The sequence below is a fragment of the Cetorhinus maximus genome, chromosome 11 (genome assembly GCF_964194155.1).
Source record: "Cetorhinus maximus chromosome 11, sCetMax3.hap1.1, whole genome shotgun sequence".
NCBI classification, from domain to species: domain Eukaryota; kingdom Metazoa; phylum Chordata; class Chondrichthyes; order Lamniformes; family Cetorhinidae; genus Cetorhinus; species Cetorhinus maximus.
In genome coordinates this window covers 8,943,573-8,962,871 of record NC_135889.1, presented here as the reverse complement: position 1 = coordinate 8,962,871, position 19,299 = coordinate 8,943,573, and the positions used below count along the sequence as shown (strand labels likewise).

The 19,299-nt window shown below is 41.7% G+C and overlaps 1 protein-coding gene across 1 annotated transcript in view; it reads right to left on the bottom strand.

Annotated features, from left to right (window-relative positions):
- The window catches only part of ube2g2 (ubiquitin-conjugating enzyme E2G 2 (UBC7 homolog, yeast)), a 41,154-nt gene that overhangs the window by 17,965 nt on the left and 3,890 nt on the right, over positions 1 to 19,299 (bottom strand). Inside the window, exons 2-3 of the mRNA XM_078551509.1 lie at positions 3,078 to 3,113; positions 955 to 1,000 (exon numbers count right to left, since the gene is read on the bottom strand). Of these exons, the coding sequence (XP_078407635.1) occupies positions 955 to 1,000; positions 3,078 to 3,113 (82 nt within the window). The remainder of the gene's footprint in view (positions 1 to 954; positions 1,001 to 3,077; positions 3,114 to 19,299) is intronic.

Genomic DNA, 19,299 nt, shown 5'->3' with positions numbered 1-19,299 from the left:
GGATGTGAATTTTAAAATCGAGGTGCTGCTTAACCAGCTCTCAACATAGGTCAAGGGGCACATTGGTGATGGGTGAGCAAAACTTGGTGCGAGTAAGGACATGGGCAGCAGAGTTTTGGATGACCTCAAGTTTACGGAGGTTAGAAAGTGGGAGGCTGGCCAGGAGTGCAATCGAATAGTCAAGTCTAGAGCTAACAAAGGCGTGGATGAGGGTTTCAGCAGCAAACAAGTTGAGATGGGTACAGTCAGGTGATGTTACACAATGTCAAGCAGCCTCACAATAAAACTCACTTTTCTGAAAGAGAACCAGTGGAAAGATTCCTCCTTTGAATTAAGACTTTTTAATCACCCTTAAAACACTCTAGACAGGCATTCTGGGTTCTTATGGGCTAAACCATGGGAAGTGTTTATCCCAGTTTTTTTGGGAGTTGAAATCAGGAAAGTGTTCATTCCGGGTTTGAGATCCACCGTGCCTCATACACGTGCATTTGAAATTGGTTTATTGTGGTTTGTGTTATGATCACCGAGTAGACCACTGTTATACAGAATAAAAATAACAATACATCAATTTGTTTACCAGCTGCCTGTGTACTACAAAGCAAAAAATGTTCAGCTAGGAACTAATTTTATGTGGTTGCAAACATGGTAGGATTGCAACATTATCTGAATTATGCTAGTTTTCCTCTCTGAACACAAACACAACATATCAAGTTTTGCTCCTCTTTTGACAGATGTCCAATAAGGATGGTGTGGTATGCGTGGCTGTGGTTGCTAGTCCCATTCCCAGCAGATTATGAAGGGAATCATTAGAGGTCTTTATTGTTCACTAGCTTGTTGTCCTGACATTGTGAAAAGCACCAATAGTAATATATTGAACGAGCAAGTTACTTGGGACAAAGGTGTGGGGGGTTGCAGAGAGGGGAGATGAAAAATACTATAAGCTTTCTGTCTTACATGATTAAAGCCTCCCATTCGAAGAAGTTCTCCTCATTGATGGGACCTGTGAATAGCAGAGAACAGAATCACTAGGACACAAACCCTCGTTGAAAGACAATCACTGCCCAGCTGCAATGGGATGGATAAACCAATTTGGAACCTCATTTTGAAACAACTGGATCTCCTGTATGGTGATCGGAGATATGCTGTTATATGAGGGGATTTACCATTAAACATACAATGCATCAACAGAGCCACTGACAAGGTTCTTATTACCTAGAATTTCTGCTGATGTTTAATTGAAATTGAATTACCTGACTTTATTATTTTGCAAAAACAAGTGGTCTTGATTATCTACCTCTATTCATATGTTTTAAAATCTTCTCAATTGTTTCCAATTACACTCTCACTCCATTCCTTTGAGTATTCCCTTGAAGATTAAGGGTGATCTAATTGAGGTGGTTAAGATGATAAAAGATTTGATAGTGTAGATAGAGAGCAACTATTTTCTCTGCTGGGGAGAGTCCAGAACAAGGTGGCATAACCTTAAAATTAGAGCCAAACAGTTCAGGAATGATGTCAGGAAGCACTTCTTCACACAAGGACTAGTGGAAATCTTGAACTCTCTTCTCCAAAAAACTGTTGAGGGTCAACTGAAACTTTTAAACAGAGATTGACATGACTTTTGTTAAGTAAGGGTCACAGAAACAAGGCAGGTAAATGGAGATAAAATACAGATCAGCTGTGATCTAACTGAAGGGACTCAAGGGGCTGAAAGGCCACTCCGGTTCCTATGTTTCAATGGAAATGCTGCAATGGCACCAAAAGAAGATAAAGTTTAAGTGTGACAGGCTTATCTGGGCAGTTCCTATTATAAATGGGGACATAGGAATTTATAATGAAAATATAAAAGAAAGAATAGAATTTGTGTCTGTGGCACTCTGATCCAATTATCCTCAGCCTCCTAACTGCTTTGGCTGATGACTACACTGGTCTTTGACTCCTCACCAGGATATATAGAAAAGTGAAATACAAAGTGTATCAGGCGGTGGTTAACAGCAAGTAAACAGTAATTTGTTTTGGAATTATCCAAGTTGATTGAGCAACGCTCTCTCTATGAAATAACTTGACTGCAATGAAGAAAAGAATGTCCTGATGCATCATGACAAATTCTGCACACTAATTGTTGGGCCTCCCTTTACCTAAAAGAAGTGCATAGCATTTACAGCACCAAAACAGACTATTCCGTTCAACTGGTCCATACCAATGTTTATGCTCCACACAAGCCTCCTTCCACCCCTCTTCATCTCACTCCATCAACATATGCTTCCATTCCTTTCTCCCTTATGTTTATCCAGCTTTCCCTTAAATGGATCTAGGTTTTCTATTCACCTCGACAAAGCATTCCACATTCTACCCACCCCACTGGGTAAACAAGTTTCTCCTGAATTTCACATTGGATTTATTAGTGAACATCTTATATTTACGGCCCCTACTTTTGGATTATTCTACAAGTGGAAACGTTTTCTCTACATCTAGCCTATCAAACTCCTTTTACAATTTTAAAGACTTATATCAGGTTGCTCCTCAACTTTCTCTTTTCTAGAGAAAAGAGACCCAACCTGTTCAGTCGTTCCTGATATTTACAATCTCTCAGTTCTGGTATAATCTTTGTAAATCTATCTGAACTTTCTCCAGTGCCTTTATACCCTTTTTTTTGGAATATGACGACCAGAATGGTCTACCGTGTCCTAAGTGTGGTCTGGCCAAGGTTCCATAACTCCTAGCAAATATCAAGTTAAAAGGGCGGGGTGTTTCCAAGTAAAAAAATTCTCAAAGACACAAGAGACACATTTACAATTAAGTTTGATAATCTTATCGTGAAATAGGTTTCTATTCAAGGGGAAATCCATAACAAAAGAAAAAACCTCCTTCATTTGACCAGTGACTTTATGGTATCATGCCACTGTGAATCCGGTTCAACACAGTACACAAAGAGTCTCATACATACTTAAAGATATGCCTGGTATACATATTTCTTGACAGTACCTCAAATGCAATTAACTGTCTGCAGACACATGGAGGGTGGAGGCGGTTTGGGGGGGGTGGTAATGGAAATTAAACAACGTGGCATTGCTTACCTGCAACAATTCCTTCTGGAGGATTTAGCGTTAATTCTGCAAATGCACAAAACAAAGACGGATCAGACAGAGAATCTCTGAACATCCCCCCTACCCCGGAACTTCTGAACAATATTATGATTCATGCTTTAAACACAAGACTTGAAGAGTAAATGGAAAGAATAGATGCATTGTTTATAATGCAAGGCACACAGCAGGTTCCCATGATATGGTGTAGTCAGCTGCACGTTTATAATACATTACCTGCTCTCTGCAACACCCATCAACACCAGCCGCACAAAACACGCAAGATTGCGGCTGTGTGCTTTAACCGATGCGATTTTAATCCAGTCTCTGAAGTTCTATAAAATTGAGTGAACTGGATGAATTTTACTGAAGCCTCCATAAACTTCGGAAGAGAGTCTGGCAACTATATAGCATCGCACATCAAATCAAATCCTTTACGCAAACACAAACTACTCTTGAACAGTTATGTAGGCTAATTCAGTAACCATCCTGTGTCAACAACCTCCAACTAACAGCAGCAGAAGCTGTTTATTGGTGGTGTTGGCTGAAGGAGGAATGTGTGACAAACACTGGGGGAACTCCTCACTATATTACAATAGTGCCTACATTTCAACGTATTTCACCAGCTGTAAATCACTTTGAGATGGCCTAAGGTCATGAAAGGCACTATATGAATGTACGTTCTTTCTTTCTATTTCAAATCATGTCATTAGTATCGAACCAATCGACGAGGCAGATGGAATTTCAGCTTCGTGTCACTTAGGAAGGATAGCACCTCCTGTGGTAATATGCTGCAGATTTGGCCTAGTTTATGTACTTGGGAAAAGAAGGCTACAATTTTGTCTGTGTGCAACACAAAATACTTCCACAGAGTTTACTGGGTTCCCCCTCTCCCACAGAATGGACTTTAGAGGCTTAAACCAATTCCATAGTACTGACCTGATGCCAGGGATGAGGGGTTTCAGTTATGTGGTGAGACTGGAGGAGCTGGAATTATTTTCCTTAGAGCAGATTTAATAGAGATGTTCATATTTATAAAGGAATTTAGTGAATAAGAAACTAAGACACTTCAAAAAGGAAAAAAAAAGTGCAGGGCTATGAGGAAAGGGCAGGGGAGTGGGGCATCGGATAACTCTTTGAGCCAGCACAGGCACAATGGACCATATGTCCAGTCTATGATTCTACATCACAGGAAATGGTTCATTTCCTAATAAACCTAATTTTATCTGGTGGAAAAATGGTACCATTGATTAAAGGTTAGAATACAGCCAGACAAGTCGTTATAAAACTAAACTAAGGAGTGAGATACATGGCTAGCAGGTTAGGCAAGGATTGAAATTCCTGCAAGGATTGAAATGCTAGTACAGCTGTACACTTTTTTTTAATAAGAGTGGAACTCAGAATAGTGCAATAAAGGCTGGTTATTCTGAGGCTGGAAGGGAGATGTTCTAATGGGACAGGGGACAGGAAGCTTAATTCTGTATCTGGCCCATGAAATACCTGATCAGACACAAAGCAATAAAACAGAAAAAGTGATGCACTCCTTAATACAGATATTTTTGACTTTGATAGGCACAAACATTTATCCCTCCCTAAAAATGTGGTTTCCTTTTGTTTCTAAATAAATAGGTTGTTTATAGGAACTAGGGATTAAATAATCTGTTTAAAAAGGTAAGAGTCCTTTGGGGGAAATTGAGTAGAAATATTGTGATCTGAAAATGACAGGTATGGTAAATTAATTCTTTACATCTGTCTTCAAAAACAAAGACTGGTCAATCACCAGATCCATTAAAATTGCCTCAGGAATCTACAGTGTATGAGGTCGTCAGTAAAGCACGTATAGAAGAGAGTTCAAGGTATTAAAATGTCTATGCAGCACTTAGACACACTAGGACACTTAAGGAAATGTATGATGCCATGATCAGCAGCTTCATAAATTCCTTCAGCATTGAAGTGGCAGCCAAGGGCCAAAGGAAACATAATATTCACATAACGAGGCATGAATAAATCAGAGAAATGTGCACAAGAGCGTTTCAAGAGATGACAAGATTGTTCATCCAGAGTACATGTTACTTGTATATTAATTGTGTTTAATTGTATGCAGATGATCACTTGAGCTCTTATAAATAGACACAGAATAAAAACTATGGTGGTTGGGTTAGGCGGTGTACGTTTCTAATGTATAACTCTGTAAATAAATATAAAAGTGTGTAAAGATTGGCTCCAGTTCTATCCTTTCTGGCTTACTGAACAAAAACACAAAGAACCTGGTTTTTAAAAAATTAGTTACTTAAGGTACTAACTACATAAATAGACAGAGGCTAGGTAGGATATTATCTATTAGGATTCATCAGAAGGTTTTGACAAAGTTCAGCCTGTAAGATTTTTCGAGATGGAGGGTCATGGAATTAATGGCACAATAGCCAGTTGTTTGAAACCACCTTTGCAAGGGAAAGCAGGAGAGGGAGAATGGAAAATGTTCAACCTCAGGAGCTGCGAAGTCCTACTGGGATCTGTCATGGGTCTCTATAATTCACAAGTTGAGTGCTTAACCGGGGCTCACTGGTAACACTCTCACCTCTGAGTCAGAAGTCTGAGGGTTCAAGTCCACTTTTGAGACTTGAGCGCAATATCAAGCAGTACCAAAGAAATGCTGCATTGTCTGAGGTGCCAGCTTTCGGATCAGACATTAAAACCAAAGCTCCGTCTCCCCTCTTAGGTGGACGTAAAAGTTCCCAAGGCACTATTTCGACGAAAAGCAGGGGAATTCCCACCAGCGTCCTGGGAAATATTTATCCGCAACCAACATCACCAAACCAGGTTATCTGGTCATTAGCTTATTGTTTTGTTGGAGCTTGCTGTGTGCAAATTGGCTGCCACGTTTCCTAGATGGCAACAGTGGCTGCACTTCAAAAGCATTTCGTTGGCTGTAAAAGACACTTTGATGACGTGAATATCAATGAAGGAAATTAAAAGGTACGAGAGGATGACTGATAGTTTACTGAAAGTAACTAGTTAAACAAAACTACAAAAATCTTAGATTATCTCAATCCTATAAATATCATTGCCAAAGAGATAAATCACAATCTGGTAGTGTTTTTCCTGAGGTCGAGAGGACTCATGTCATATCTAATAAACTGAATTCAAGTTTCTTGTTCACACCCTGGGCAATGTTATAATACCACATAATGTGCACATACGGTCACATTTCGGTTTTTCCAAGACCGCATTACCTTCCAAACTGAAGTGCTGTAATGACAATTCAAAGAGGACGCAAGGCTAATGCACGGAGATGAGGAGACACTTCTGGAATGGAACTTGGTTGTATTAGAGATAAGGGATTGAGAGACACATGAGGCAATGTTTTGTTTTTAGACTTATACCAGATACATCATTCCTGGTCAAGGCTGTAGTTTCTCTTCTGTAACCTGACAGCTCACTCCCTGAAAACCAAAATGTGATCTTGGATGCACATTATCCAGTATTGTAGTTTTATCCAAGATGCGAACAAGAAGCCTGTTTTCACCTTAGTGTAGATGACCTGAACCTTCTCAATACCTGCTGGACCTCGGAAAAAACACCATCAGATTGTAGAACGGGTTAGTTAAAAGTAACAAGCAGTAGCAAGAGAAAATGCAGGATATTTATCGCTTTGTTATATTAAAAAAGTAATTTTTACTCATAATTCTTCCTAGGGAATAGAAATAACAGAAGACGTAGCCCTTCATTTACTGTATGCACATTATTAATGCCTGCATTAGCACCGGCACTGTAAATCTTATAACGCACAGAATTACATAAGACATATAGCGCAGAAAGAGGCCATTCAGCCTAACCGGTCCATACTAGCTTTTATGCTCCAATCAAGCCTCCTCCCATCTTTCCTCATCTAACTCTATCAGCACAACCGCCCATTCTTTTCTCCCCGATATGTTTATCCAGCTTCCCCTTACATATATCTATACTGCTGACCTCAACTACTCTGTGGTAGTACATGTGAACATTTGTAATGGATCACAAAGCACCATCAGAAGAACTTCCAAAAGTGCTGAGCTGCAGTGACACAAGACATGGGGTGGAAGTGGGACTACTTGGATCGTTCTTTCAAAGAGCCAGCACAGGCACGGTGGGTCGAACGGTTGCTTTGCAATCGAAAGATATTGTATAAAAAAAGACAGGCATTTATATGGCACCTTTCTCGACCTCAGAACATCCCAAAATGTGTCACACATAATACCTACTGAATAACTCTACAGTCTTTCCATTGGAAGGGTGATATCCTGGCGCTCATCTGCCCACCAGGCCACAGTTAACATGGTCAAGGAGACCATAAAATTGTGACTGGAAGCTGCAGTGTGGGGGAGGGGAATGGGACTTGCACACGAAATGCATGAAGATGATTCCCTTGATGTACAGACTACCAGCAGCAACTCTGACCGAGCAGACAACTACCCGGCACATTTGAATGTTTACACTGTCGCTTAGCTTGCTTGGGATGGGGAGAAAGAAAGCGAAACGTACAAATTGTTGCTACATACTGGTTCGGGGAAGAGATGTGTACAGTGGCCCTAAAATTCACTGCGGTAGTCAGCACGTTTACTAATGCACACTGCTGTTAGTACTTAAATAACCCAGAATCTGTGGCAAAGAGATGTAGCTCTTGTGGCAAAGAGATGTGGTTCTTAAGTCTCTGGCCAATTTAAGCTGCACCACTTTCATCTCCATGAAAATGGCTGCTCATCCTCCTCCCCCACTGTCAGATTCAGGAAATTATTGCGTTTGTATGTTAATTCCCAATTAAATTCACCACTGAAAATTAGGGCTTGTACTTAACAATGTAAAGACTGTGTCATGACATGATTTATGCTCTTGCAATGCCATTCAAGCTGCTCAGCTCAGAAAGGGGGAACAACTGAAAGTGTAAAGTCTTATTCCTACATGCAGTAAATTCTTTCTAGAGGATTTTTAAGTTTTAAGTCTTAAAATTTCTTACTTTTTTGTTGTCCTTTTTTCTCTCTAAATCCAATCTTCCCTTCCCTCTCTACCTGATTTGATCGTAATTCACCCAATTTCCTTCTCTATCATTCCTCTGTTTCTCAATCCTTAAATCATATTAAATCCCATCATTCACCAGGGTCCCAGGTACCACATTACCCTTGCCACATAGTTTTCAGCTCACACTTCCAGCAATCGACAGTGCAAAGAACATTCCAGCTGAAGGGTGGGGGAAAAAAAATTAACTAATGGGGCATGCCACAAGGTGCCCTGCTCTGGCCATTATGCCATCATTACTCTCATGGGGAAAGGGAGGAGAATGGAGTGTAAATGACTTGCTTCCACCTTTCCATTGGTGGGGGTGGTTTGTACAATGTTCTTGTGAAAAACAGATGAGGAATTTTTCATTATATAGTCTTCAATACACATCGGAGGGGAGTAGACAGTCACAATGTGCCAGAATCCTTTGTAATGACTGTTAGGGCAACTCGTTGGGTTTTGCGTGACTCAATTCATCCTCCAGTTGCAGGTTATAATAATAGCTTCCCTCAAACAGCTGGATTAACAATAAAGCATATTATTGAACCACTCAACCCATTAAAGCTGACACACAGCAGTCCTTTCAATCAACAGCATTGAGTTACTCAATCTAACCACACGATCAAAGAAACCAATACAAATATGTAAACAGCTCCTGGCCTATGGAGAAGTAGCCTTTCCAAAACTTCACTTCTTCAAACAGCTGTCACAATAAAAATTCGAGTAAGTCAGGAGCAGAGACAACTTGCAGAGTTAAAAAAAAAAATCCAGGTCTTAGAAGGTACAAGCCCATGCATCAGAGTCTGGGTTTTACATGTATATGCTGTACCTAGACCAAGGAAAAAAGGCTATGCTATATGTAAAATTAATTTGACAATTATTCAATGAGGCTAGAAAGCTGAAAGAACTCATTCCACCAGCCTGGTTAATAATTCTCCCAGGAAATTTTAACTTTTTTTTCAAATTAAGAAAGCAGTAAGATGCAGACAAGATAAATCGACAAATAATGGTTAAGTCAATCATCACCTCTGACTGACTATGAGTGATCTCATGGGGATAAAGGCACACAGACAAACACACACAATTTGTGCAGTTGCATTCCCCTGCATTAAACCCTCAGTCACGTTCCCCCCACCCACCCCCCAAAGTGGCCTCACCATTGGTGACATGACCATTGGCACCACACCCAGTACAATAGGATCCCCGTAGCAGGACACAAGGCAGGCTTCAGGTTTGGACCATCGGAGCCCATCTGGTTCTCAGGAGCCTCAAAACAGCAGTCAGTAATCACAGTGCACAAGAAACTTTATCCGTGCGTTCAGTATAATAACTGAGCAAGAAGCGTGGGAGTTGAAATCAAACTCTAATCCCAAACTGTGGAACCACGTGTAATGTTTACTATGTAGAGGCAGGTCAGATGATCTGCTACCGTCAGGGAAAGTGAGTGGCCTCGTCTAGTGCCAGTTTACTTGGGGACATCTGCCATGACAGTGTAATCATATAATGTCCCAGCCACAAAGGGACTGGTGAAACAATGAGATTTTGCACTGAATTCTCAAGTTTGACATTCAGAACGTTTCCATAATGCTTTGGAGCTAATCTTTCTTTATAAAATTACAGTTTTGTAAATCACCAACCGTGACAAACTTTTGTACAAATGACTACTGTATGCTCAAAAGAAAACGCAGCACCAAAAAAGACAATCACTCCTTTACTTCAAAGCCTAAGGGTGAAACATTAGTTACATACTCTAAATCCCTAATTGAACATTACATACACTGATGACTAAAATAACACATGCCCCAACTTGGTAAATTTTTGGGCGGGGGGAGTGGGGGGGTGTCAGTTTTAACACCCTGTCACTTCACCTTCACCCTGTCGTGCAGCTCATTTACATTACTTCCCTCTAAGTTAGCAAATTGAGAGTTTTCGTCCTGCTCGAGGGCTTGGAGCTATAATCTAGGTTGGCACTCCAATGCAGCAATGAAAGAGCGCTGCACAAAGAGTGATCTTTTGGATAGAACGTTAAACCTGCCCTCTCAGGTAGACACAAAAGATCCCATGGCACTATCTCAAAGAGGAGCAGGTAAATTTTCCCTGGTGTCCTGGTCAATATATATCCTTCAACCAACACCTAAAAACAGATTATCTGGTCGTTATATGTATCACATGTGGGAGCTTGCTGTGCACAAATTGGCTGCCCGTTTCCTACATCACAACAATGACCACACTTCAAAAGTGCTCCAATGGCTGTAAATGTTGTGCAAGTTTGCTAAATAAAAGCAAGTTCTTTCCAATTTGCACAGAAATAATTCCAATAAATGAGTAGAGTATGAACAGTTTCAATATTTCATGTGAAGGAGACAAGGCTGTTACTGGTCAGTCTGTTTTCTATTTCAAGCTGTTCCTGTTCTTAGTTCATATTTCTAACATGGGCTGTTTAAAAAAAATAATCTGTTAAAACCAAGAATCCTAGGCTCATTCACATTGCAGCAACCAGTCTCCAAATTTCCTGTGTGCAGATGTATTAAAGTCTCTTCTCAAAGATTATCAACTGAATTAAGCAGGGTTTGTAGAAGTCTAGTCTAGTAATTGTACAGTACTACACAAGGAATCAGGATACTCATTGATATTTACAGTAAAAATGAGAGGAGGAACTTTTATTTATATAGTACTGTCATGCTTCATGATATTGCAAAGCATTTTGTGATGAATTAATCCTTCTTGGAAGTGCAGTCACTCTTGTTTTGCAAGCTAAGTGCCAGCGAATTTGTACTCACTGAGTTAAGTTAATGATGTTGGTGGTGTGAGCTGTGGCAAGAATCTTGGCCAGGACACTGAGGAGACTCCCTACTCTTCTCAGCAGTGTCGTGATGTCTTTTACATCCAAACAGGTATGTGGGGTCTCATCTGAACATTGCATCTGATGGATGACGCCTCCAACAATGCAGCAGTCCTTGGGTACTGCACTTAAGTGTCAGCTTAAGTCTCTGGAGTGGGGTTTGAACCCACAACTGCCTGATTCAAGAGGAAAGGGTGCTACCCACTGAGCCAAGCTGACAATTAGCTTCACACTTGCATCAAAGGTCAGACTGCTACCATAGCCTCAAGCTTTCATTTGAAAAAGTATGACACAGCAAGTAAATGCAAGATGCGGTTTGGCAGAAGTCATGCATTTCAGAAGATCTTGGAAGATATCCGAAGTGCAAGCGTGAAGTATGATATATTCGAGGCATTAATGTTGATTGCCACACCATCTAAGTAGCCAAAGTATGGCTTGATTGTGCAACAGTAAGTGATCAAGAACACAGATGCTGTACTTGTCAAATCTGTTATTTGCCAAATTGTTACCACACTTGGCAAACCAACATGAATGTCAGGTGGAGGCATGATCAGTTGTTATGATGCTCCAGAGTTGAACATCCACCTATATCCAACACACAGGCTCACAAATAAAGAGCAGCAATTTGGATCGACACTATGGCACTTTGTGGAACCAAATAATGGAGGGATTCCGTTTCTTTTTAAAAAAAATATAGGCTAGGCTGCTTATTTTGAATGAATTCCATATAGGGGCATTCTTTAATCAGCACCCAATTAAAAAGGTTTAGTTCTTGTCATCTTAAAGGTTGTGTTTCACAATCATGGCCTTAGAAAAAAGTATGTAACAAATAAAAGATAATAGTAAGCATTCCGAATAATTTAACCCCATTTCTCTTTCTTTTCACATCTCCCCCAAATATTCCTGTTAAAGCAATAAATTGGCTAGACTTGAACTAGACTCTTGTCTGTGCTGAATTGAACAGCCAGAGATACAGACAGGAGCGTCCCGAGTTTAATGACAAAATGTAAATCTTGAGCCCTTGCATGGCTGGCTCAGTAATGGTTCTCTAGCAGAAACTTCTCCACTGTTTCCCATTCCTAGCAGTCAGCAATTAAACAAAACTGGTGGTCAGATACGAATCCCAATTGCAGTCAGATGGCCATGTCTCAGTTTACAAATGTAACACAAGAGGAATGTGATACTGCATTTGTGATCAGTGAAAAAAATCAGATGAACCTTGTATTCCGATCAGGCCCTGAACAAACACAGCAAGGAACCACACGTTCAGGGGAAAATGAATGCAGGAAGGCAGTATGAGAGGTGACAAGTAGCATGATCAGAATAACAGGTTTCCAACACATTTTACAGGTGAGAAAAGGATTAGAAAGCCTTATGCCTAGAACAGGGTTGGAACAGCTGAAAGGCCTGGCACTGATAGTACATCAATATTCCTGACCTCTACCACCAAGGAGAACAGGGGCAAGGGACGTATGGGAACACCATCTGCAAACTCCTCTCCAAAATCACTTGGAACTATATTGCTGTTCCCTCACTGTTTCTGGGTTAAAATCCTGGATCGCCTTCCCTAACAGCACTGTGGGTGTACCTCCACCACAGGGACTGCAACAGTTCAAGAAGGCAGCTCACCACCACCTTCTCAAGGGCAATTAGGGTTGGGCTATGAATACTGACTTTACCAGCAATGCCCACATCCCATGAATGAACGAGAAAAAGCAGGAGGTGTATTCCAGTGCACTTTATACTGGTAGAGGGTCTCAATTATATAAAAGCATATGGTACAAGGAGCTCTTTGAAGAAGTATCAGGATCCAAGGAAACACATACTGAAACTTTCAATCTAACAACTATCAAACAGTCTATCAGGTTAAAAAAAAGTCACAAAAATGTCGACAACTACATTTCTTCTGATAAGGTGATAGTAGGCACAGACTGAAAGTGTCTCTGTTCTAGTACCCCCATGGTTAAACGGCCCGCTGATGGGCTCACATGAAAACAAATCACCCATGCAACTGGTCGGAGTTCGGGGTGGGGGAGGAACGACCCCAACTTGAGTTCACATCTTTACAAAAGGATGTCACAAAACAGGAGAGAGAACTTTGTGGGGGAGGAAACCATTTACCCCAGTTTCAGCCTAAGCAACACAAGGGGCTGAGAAGGGGAGGTGGAGAGAGAGAGGGAACACCATTTTACAAACTCAGTCCTGGGAGCTCACTCATCTCTATTTGACAATCAAGCAGTGTTACAGACACTGCTGCCACAAAATATATCGCGGTGCAGTGCACAATTGGTGGGAGCGCATGAGGAGGTTAGACAGGCAGATGTTAGTACAATACATCTCCTTGAGTAAAACTGAAATAAACCAGCTGCTAGAATTAAGGATGATATCCAGCAGTTACAGAGCTGATCTGATAAAGCACGAGATTATACAAGGCACAGCAGCACCCTCTGGTGACAGAAATAAACTGCCACAGGAATTACAGCCAATAGGATTTCCCGTTTCACACAACTGACTTATAATCCATTCAAGTGATTCTGTGAACACTACCGATTGGAAAGGATTGTGTGCCAGCTCAGTTGGTAGCACTCTCAACTCCGAGTCAGAAAATTGAGAGTTCAAGATCCACTCCAGGACCTGAGCTCAATAATCAAGGCATAGTAACTGAGCAAGTGCCACATTGTCAGGGGTGCCGCTGAACAAAGACCCTGTGTCACCATTCTGAAGAAGAGCATGGGAATTCTCCCCAGTGTCCTCACCAATATTTATCCCTCAGTCAACATCGCAAAGACATTGCTGTTGAGATCTTGCTGTGGACAGGTTGGCTGGTACCTAACCTACATCACAACAGTGACTGCATTTCAAAAGTATTTCATTGGTTGTAAGGCAGTTTGGGACTTCTGGTAATCATGAAAGATGCGATATAAATGTAAGTGTTTTTATTAATTCAACTACTTCAGCATAAACTCTCCCAGTCTGCAGTAGGCTAGTTTCACAAGTACTAACATGCATTGCTAAGGCTCTAGTTACATAGGGACTGAAGGAAGTCATTTAGCCCCTCAAGCTGGTTCCACCATTCAATGGGATCACGGCTGATGTGCAACCTGACTCCATGCATCTGGATTTGCCCCATAGCCCCAACAAATAACAAAAATGCATCAGTTTCAGGTTTAAAATTAATAATTGACTTAACATCAATTAGCATTTCAGGAATAGAGTTCTAAACTTCCACTATCCTTTGTATGTAGAAGCATTTCCCAACCTCACTCCTGAAAGGTTTGGCTCTAATTTTTATATTATGCCCCCTAGTCCTACATTCCCCAACCAGCAGAAATAATTTATACATCTACCCTTTCAGTTCCCCTTTAATACCTCAAAAACTTCGATCAAATCTCCCCTTGACCTTCCAAGGAACGCAACCTTAATTTATATAATCTCGCCTTGAAGATTAACCCATGGAGTCCAGGTCTCATTCTAGTAAATCTACACTGTACTCCTTCCAAGGCCAATATATCCTTCCTCAGTGGTGCCCGGGCTGAACACAGTGCTCCAGGCGTGATCTAACGGAGCTGTTTTGCCTATAGCATAGAACATCCTAAAATCAAAATCAGAGACTTTGAGGAGGAGTGGTACACAGTGACATGCCCAGTGAAGTCTGCAAAGAGAAATTATATTTATTCACTCAACATTTCACACATGCGGCACAATTAATCTGTGTGGGGCCAAATCCTTACTTATTCTTTCATGGGATATAGCCTTTGCTGGAAAGGCCAACATTTTTGCCCATCCCTAACTGCCCTTGAAATGAGTGGCTTGCTGGGCTATTTCGGAAGGCAACTAGGGGTCAACCACATCACTGGGGATCTGGAGTCTTTCCCTAAAGGACATTAGTGAACCAGATGGGATTTTATTGCAATCTATGATAGTTTCACTAGACTAGCAATTTAATTCCAGATTTTATTAATTGAATTTAAATTCCACCAGCTGCCGTGGTGGGATTTGAAGCTGTGCCCCCAGAGCATTAGTCTGGGCATCTGGATTACTAGTCCAGTGACATTACCATCACCATCTCCTCAAACCAATACAAATGGCCTTGTTCTGAAAGGTGTGAAAATTACTTCCCAATATATAAAACACAACTGGCAGAAATTCAACCAAGTGCCTCCGATGATACAAGAAGCACAAGCAAAGAATAAGTAACTCAGAAGCACCATCCGTACAGTGTGGATGGGAAAGCTGCAGAAATCATAAGGGTCTTATTCAAGAATGAATTACAATGGTGGACGATGGGGATTTTTAATGATGTTGATTGAGGGACAGCTACTGGCCAGGACATCAGGACAAACTCCCTTGCTCTTCTTCAAAATGCTCAAGCCTCTGCAGCGGGCCTTGAACCCACAACCTTCTGACTCATGGTCAATTTGTCTCCTTATCCCTAAATGTTTTGATGACTACATTGAACTGTCAACTTGAACTCAAAACATTACCAAACAGAACCATCCAACAGAGCAGATTATCATCACCCTCAATTACTTTGACACTCTTATTATGTAATTATTATAGAAAGTCATTTGACGTGGTGGGGATGAGAGTGGAGCTTTATTTACTGTCAGGTTAGTCTGGGTGGAAGGGGAGGGGGGCAAGGAGAGGGTAAAAGTCAAAGTGCAGGAAGGTTAGGTGGCTAGTTTGATGGCTATTGCCTTTTTCATCTTGTAGGCCCAATATCAGTTATTGAGAACAGTCAGATTCTTAGAATTCAGCAGCAGTTAAACCGCATTTAACTGGAACTGCCATGATTGCTTTCTCAAATTCAGCTCCTGTTGCAAAGAATAAGTCAAAGGCTTTAAAGAATGATCCTAGAAAAACAAGCTACTGCAGTTCACCACATTTGGGACTTTAATTATCCTAATATAAACTGGGATAGTAATACTATAAAGGACAGAGAGGGGCAAGAGTTGTGAATGTGTTCAGGAGAATTTTCTTGATCTGTATGTTTCCGGCCCAACAAGGAAGGAATCTTGCTGAATCTGGTCCTGGGGAATGAGGTGGGTCAAGTGGGTCGTGTGTCAGTATGGGAACATTTAGGGGACAGTGATCATGGTTTGGTTGGCTATAGAAAAGGACAAGGAGCAATACAGAGCAAAAATTATTAATTGGGGAGGGCCAATTTCAGTGGGGTAGAACAGATCTGACCTAAATAAATTGGTATCAGATATTGACAGGTAAAACTGTAACTGAACAGCAGACTGCCTTTAAAGAGGAGAGGGTTCAGGTACAGTCAGGGTACGTTTCCATGAAGAGGACAGGTTTGGCAAGCAAAGCCAGAGCTCCTGATGATGAAAAAGATAGAGAGAAAGATGAAGCAGAAGAGGTTGGGGGAAGGGGGAGCGTCATATGATGGGTTGATAATGCAAGCGAGAACCCGGCTGAGTATAGGAGTTCAGAAGACAAGTGATAAAAATAAGGGAAGCAGAGAGTATGAGAAGAGACGGGCAGCTAACATAAAAAGAGAACCCAAAAGCCTCCTATAGGCATATAAATAGTAAAAAGGTACTAAGAGGAGGAATGGGCTCAATTAAGAACCAAATACATTTAAAGATCTTGGCGAAAGTGCAAAATGAGTACTTTGCATCTGTCTTTGCAAAGGAAAAAGATGCTGCCAATGTCATAGTGTAAGAGGAGGAGGTTAAGACACTGGATGTGTTTAAAATTAATAAAGAGGAATTAGAAAGGCTGGCTGCACAAAGTTGAAAGGTTACCAGGGTCAGATGAGGTGAGTCAAGGATACTGAGACGAGTAAAGCAGGAAAATGCAGAGTCACTGGCCATAATCTTCAAATCCTCCTTAAATACAGGCATGGTGCCAGACGACTGGAGAATTGCAAATGTTACACCTTTGTTCAAAAATGGGGGTAAGGACAAGCCAGCAATTATAGACCAGTCAGTTTAGCTGCAGTGGTGGGAAAGCTTTTAGAAATGATAATCCATGACAAAATTAACAGTCACTTTGACAAGTGTGGATTAATTAAGGAAAGCCAGCAATGATTTGTTAAAGGCAAATCGTGATTAACTAAATTGATCAAATTTTTTTGATAAGGTAATGGAGAGGGCTGATGAAGGTAATATGGTTGATGTAGTGTACTTGGGCTTCCAAAAGATGTTCATTAAAGTGCCATATAATAGACTTGTCAGCAAAGTTAAAGCTCATGGAATAAAAGGGACAGTAAAGGATACAAAATTGGCTGAGTGACATGAGGCAGAGAACAGTGGTGAACAATTGCTTAGTGGACAGCAGGAAGGTATACAGCGGGGTCCCCCAGGGGTCAGTACAAGGACTGTTGCTTTTCTAGACTTGGGTGTACAGGGCACAATTTCAACATTTACAGATGACACAAAACTTGGAAGCATTGTGAACTGTGAGGAGAATAGTCACAAACTTCACGAGGGAATAGGCTGATTGAATGGGTGGACAAGTGGCTGATGAAATTTAAAACAGAGAAATGTGAAGTGATACAGTATGGTGGAAAGAATGATGAGAGGCAAAACAAAATAAAGGATAAAACTCTAAAGTGGGTGCAGGAGCAGAGAAGCTGTGGGTATGTGCGTGCAAATGCAGGGTAGATTGAGAAAATGCTTAAAAAGGCAGGGAGGAGCCTGGGTTTTGGCAGAGTACAAAAGGAAGGAACCTTTATAAATCACTGAAACAAAAACAAAAATAGCTGGAAAAACTCAGCAGGTCTGACAGCATCTGCGGAGAGGAACACAGTTAACATTTTGACTCCGTATGACTCTTCATCAGAACTAAAGAAATATAGAAATGAGGTGAAATATAAGCTGGTAGAGTGGGGTGGGACAGGTAGAGCTGGATAGGGGGCCAGTGATAGGTGGAGGCAAAGAAGAGATTGCCAAAGATGGCACAGACAAAAGGACAAAGGGGTGTTGACGGTGGTGATATTACCTAAGGAATGTGCTAATGGTGACATTAAGAGTAGAAAGCAGGACAAGCAAGTGACAGATAGCCCTAGTGGGGGTGGGGTGGAAATGGGCTAAAAGATGGAGATAAAATGATAGATCGAAATAAATTTAAAAATAGGTGGGAAAAGAAAAATATCTTTATAAAAATTATAAATTATTGGAAAGAGGGGGATCGGAAAGGGGGTGGGGATGGAGGAGAGAGTTCATGATCTGAAGTTGTTGAACTCAATGTTAAGTCTGGAAGGCTGTAGAGTGTCTCGTTGGAAGATGAGGTGCTGTTCCTCCAATTTGCGTTGAGCTTCACTGGAACATTGCAGCAGGCCAAGGACAGACATGTGGGCATGAGAGCAGGGTGGTGTGTTGAAATGGCAAGCGACAGGGAGGTCTGGGTCATGCTTGCGGTCTCTAATGTAGAGGAAACCGCATTGGGAGCAGCAAATGCAGTAGACTAAATTGAGGGAAGTGCAAGTGAAGTGCTGCTTCACCTGAAAGGAGTGTTTGGGCCCTTGGACGGTGAGGAGGGGGGAGAAGTAAAGGGGCAGGTGTTGCACCTTCTGCAGTTGCATGGGAAGTTGCTGTGGGAGGGGGTTGAGGTGTAGGGGGTGATGGAGGAGTGGACCAGGGTGTCCCGGAGGGAACGATCCCTGTGGAAAGCCACCAGGGGGGGTGAAGGGAAGATGTGTTTGGTGGTGGCATCATGCTGGAGTTGGGGGAAATGGCGGAGGATGATCCTTTGAATGCGGAGGCTGGTGGGGTGATAAGTGAGGACAAGGGAGACCCTATCATGGTTCTGGGAGGGAGAGGAAGGTGTGAGGGCGGGTGCACGGGAGATGGGTCGGACATGGGGAAAAACCTCTTTACGCAGCATGTGGTTAGGATCTGGAATGCACTGCATGAGTGTGGTGAGGCAGATTCAATCGTGGCTTTCAAAAGAGAACTGGATAAGCACCTGAGAGAAAAACAATTTGCAGGGCTACAGGGAAAGGCTGGAGAATGGGATTAGTTGATTTGCTTTTGCAGAGAGCCAGCAAAAAACAATGGGCTGAATTGCCTCCTGTGCTGTAAGCATTAATGGTTTCTTCCTCCATGATCAGTAGGGTGCAAACCCTGTTTTCCATGTCACCTCCTCCCACCCACCAGCTAACACTAACACATGATTTCAAACTCCAACACTGTTGTCTTTTATGTCAGCTGCATCTCAGTTGGTAGCACTCCTGCCTCTGGCAAGAAGATTGTGGGTTCAATTCCCACTCCTGAGACTTGAGCACATAATCTTGGGTGACACTCTTGGGCAGTGCAAAGGGACTGGGGAGTGCTGCACTGTCAGAGGTTCTATCTTTCAGATAAGGCATTAAACAGAGGCCCACTC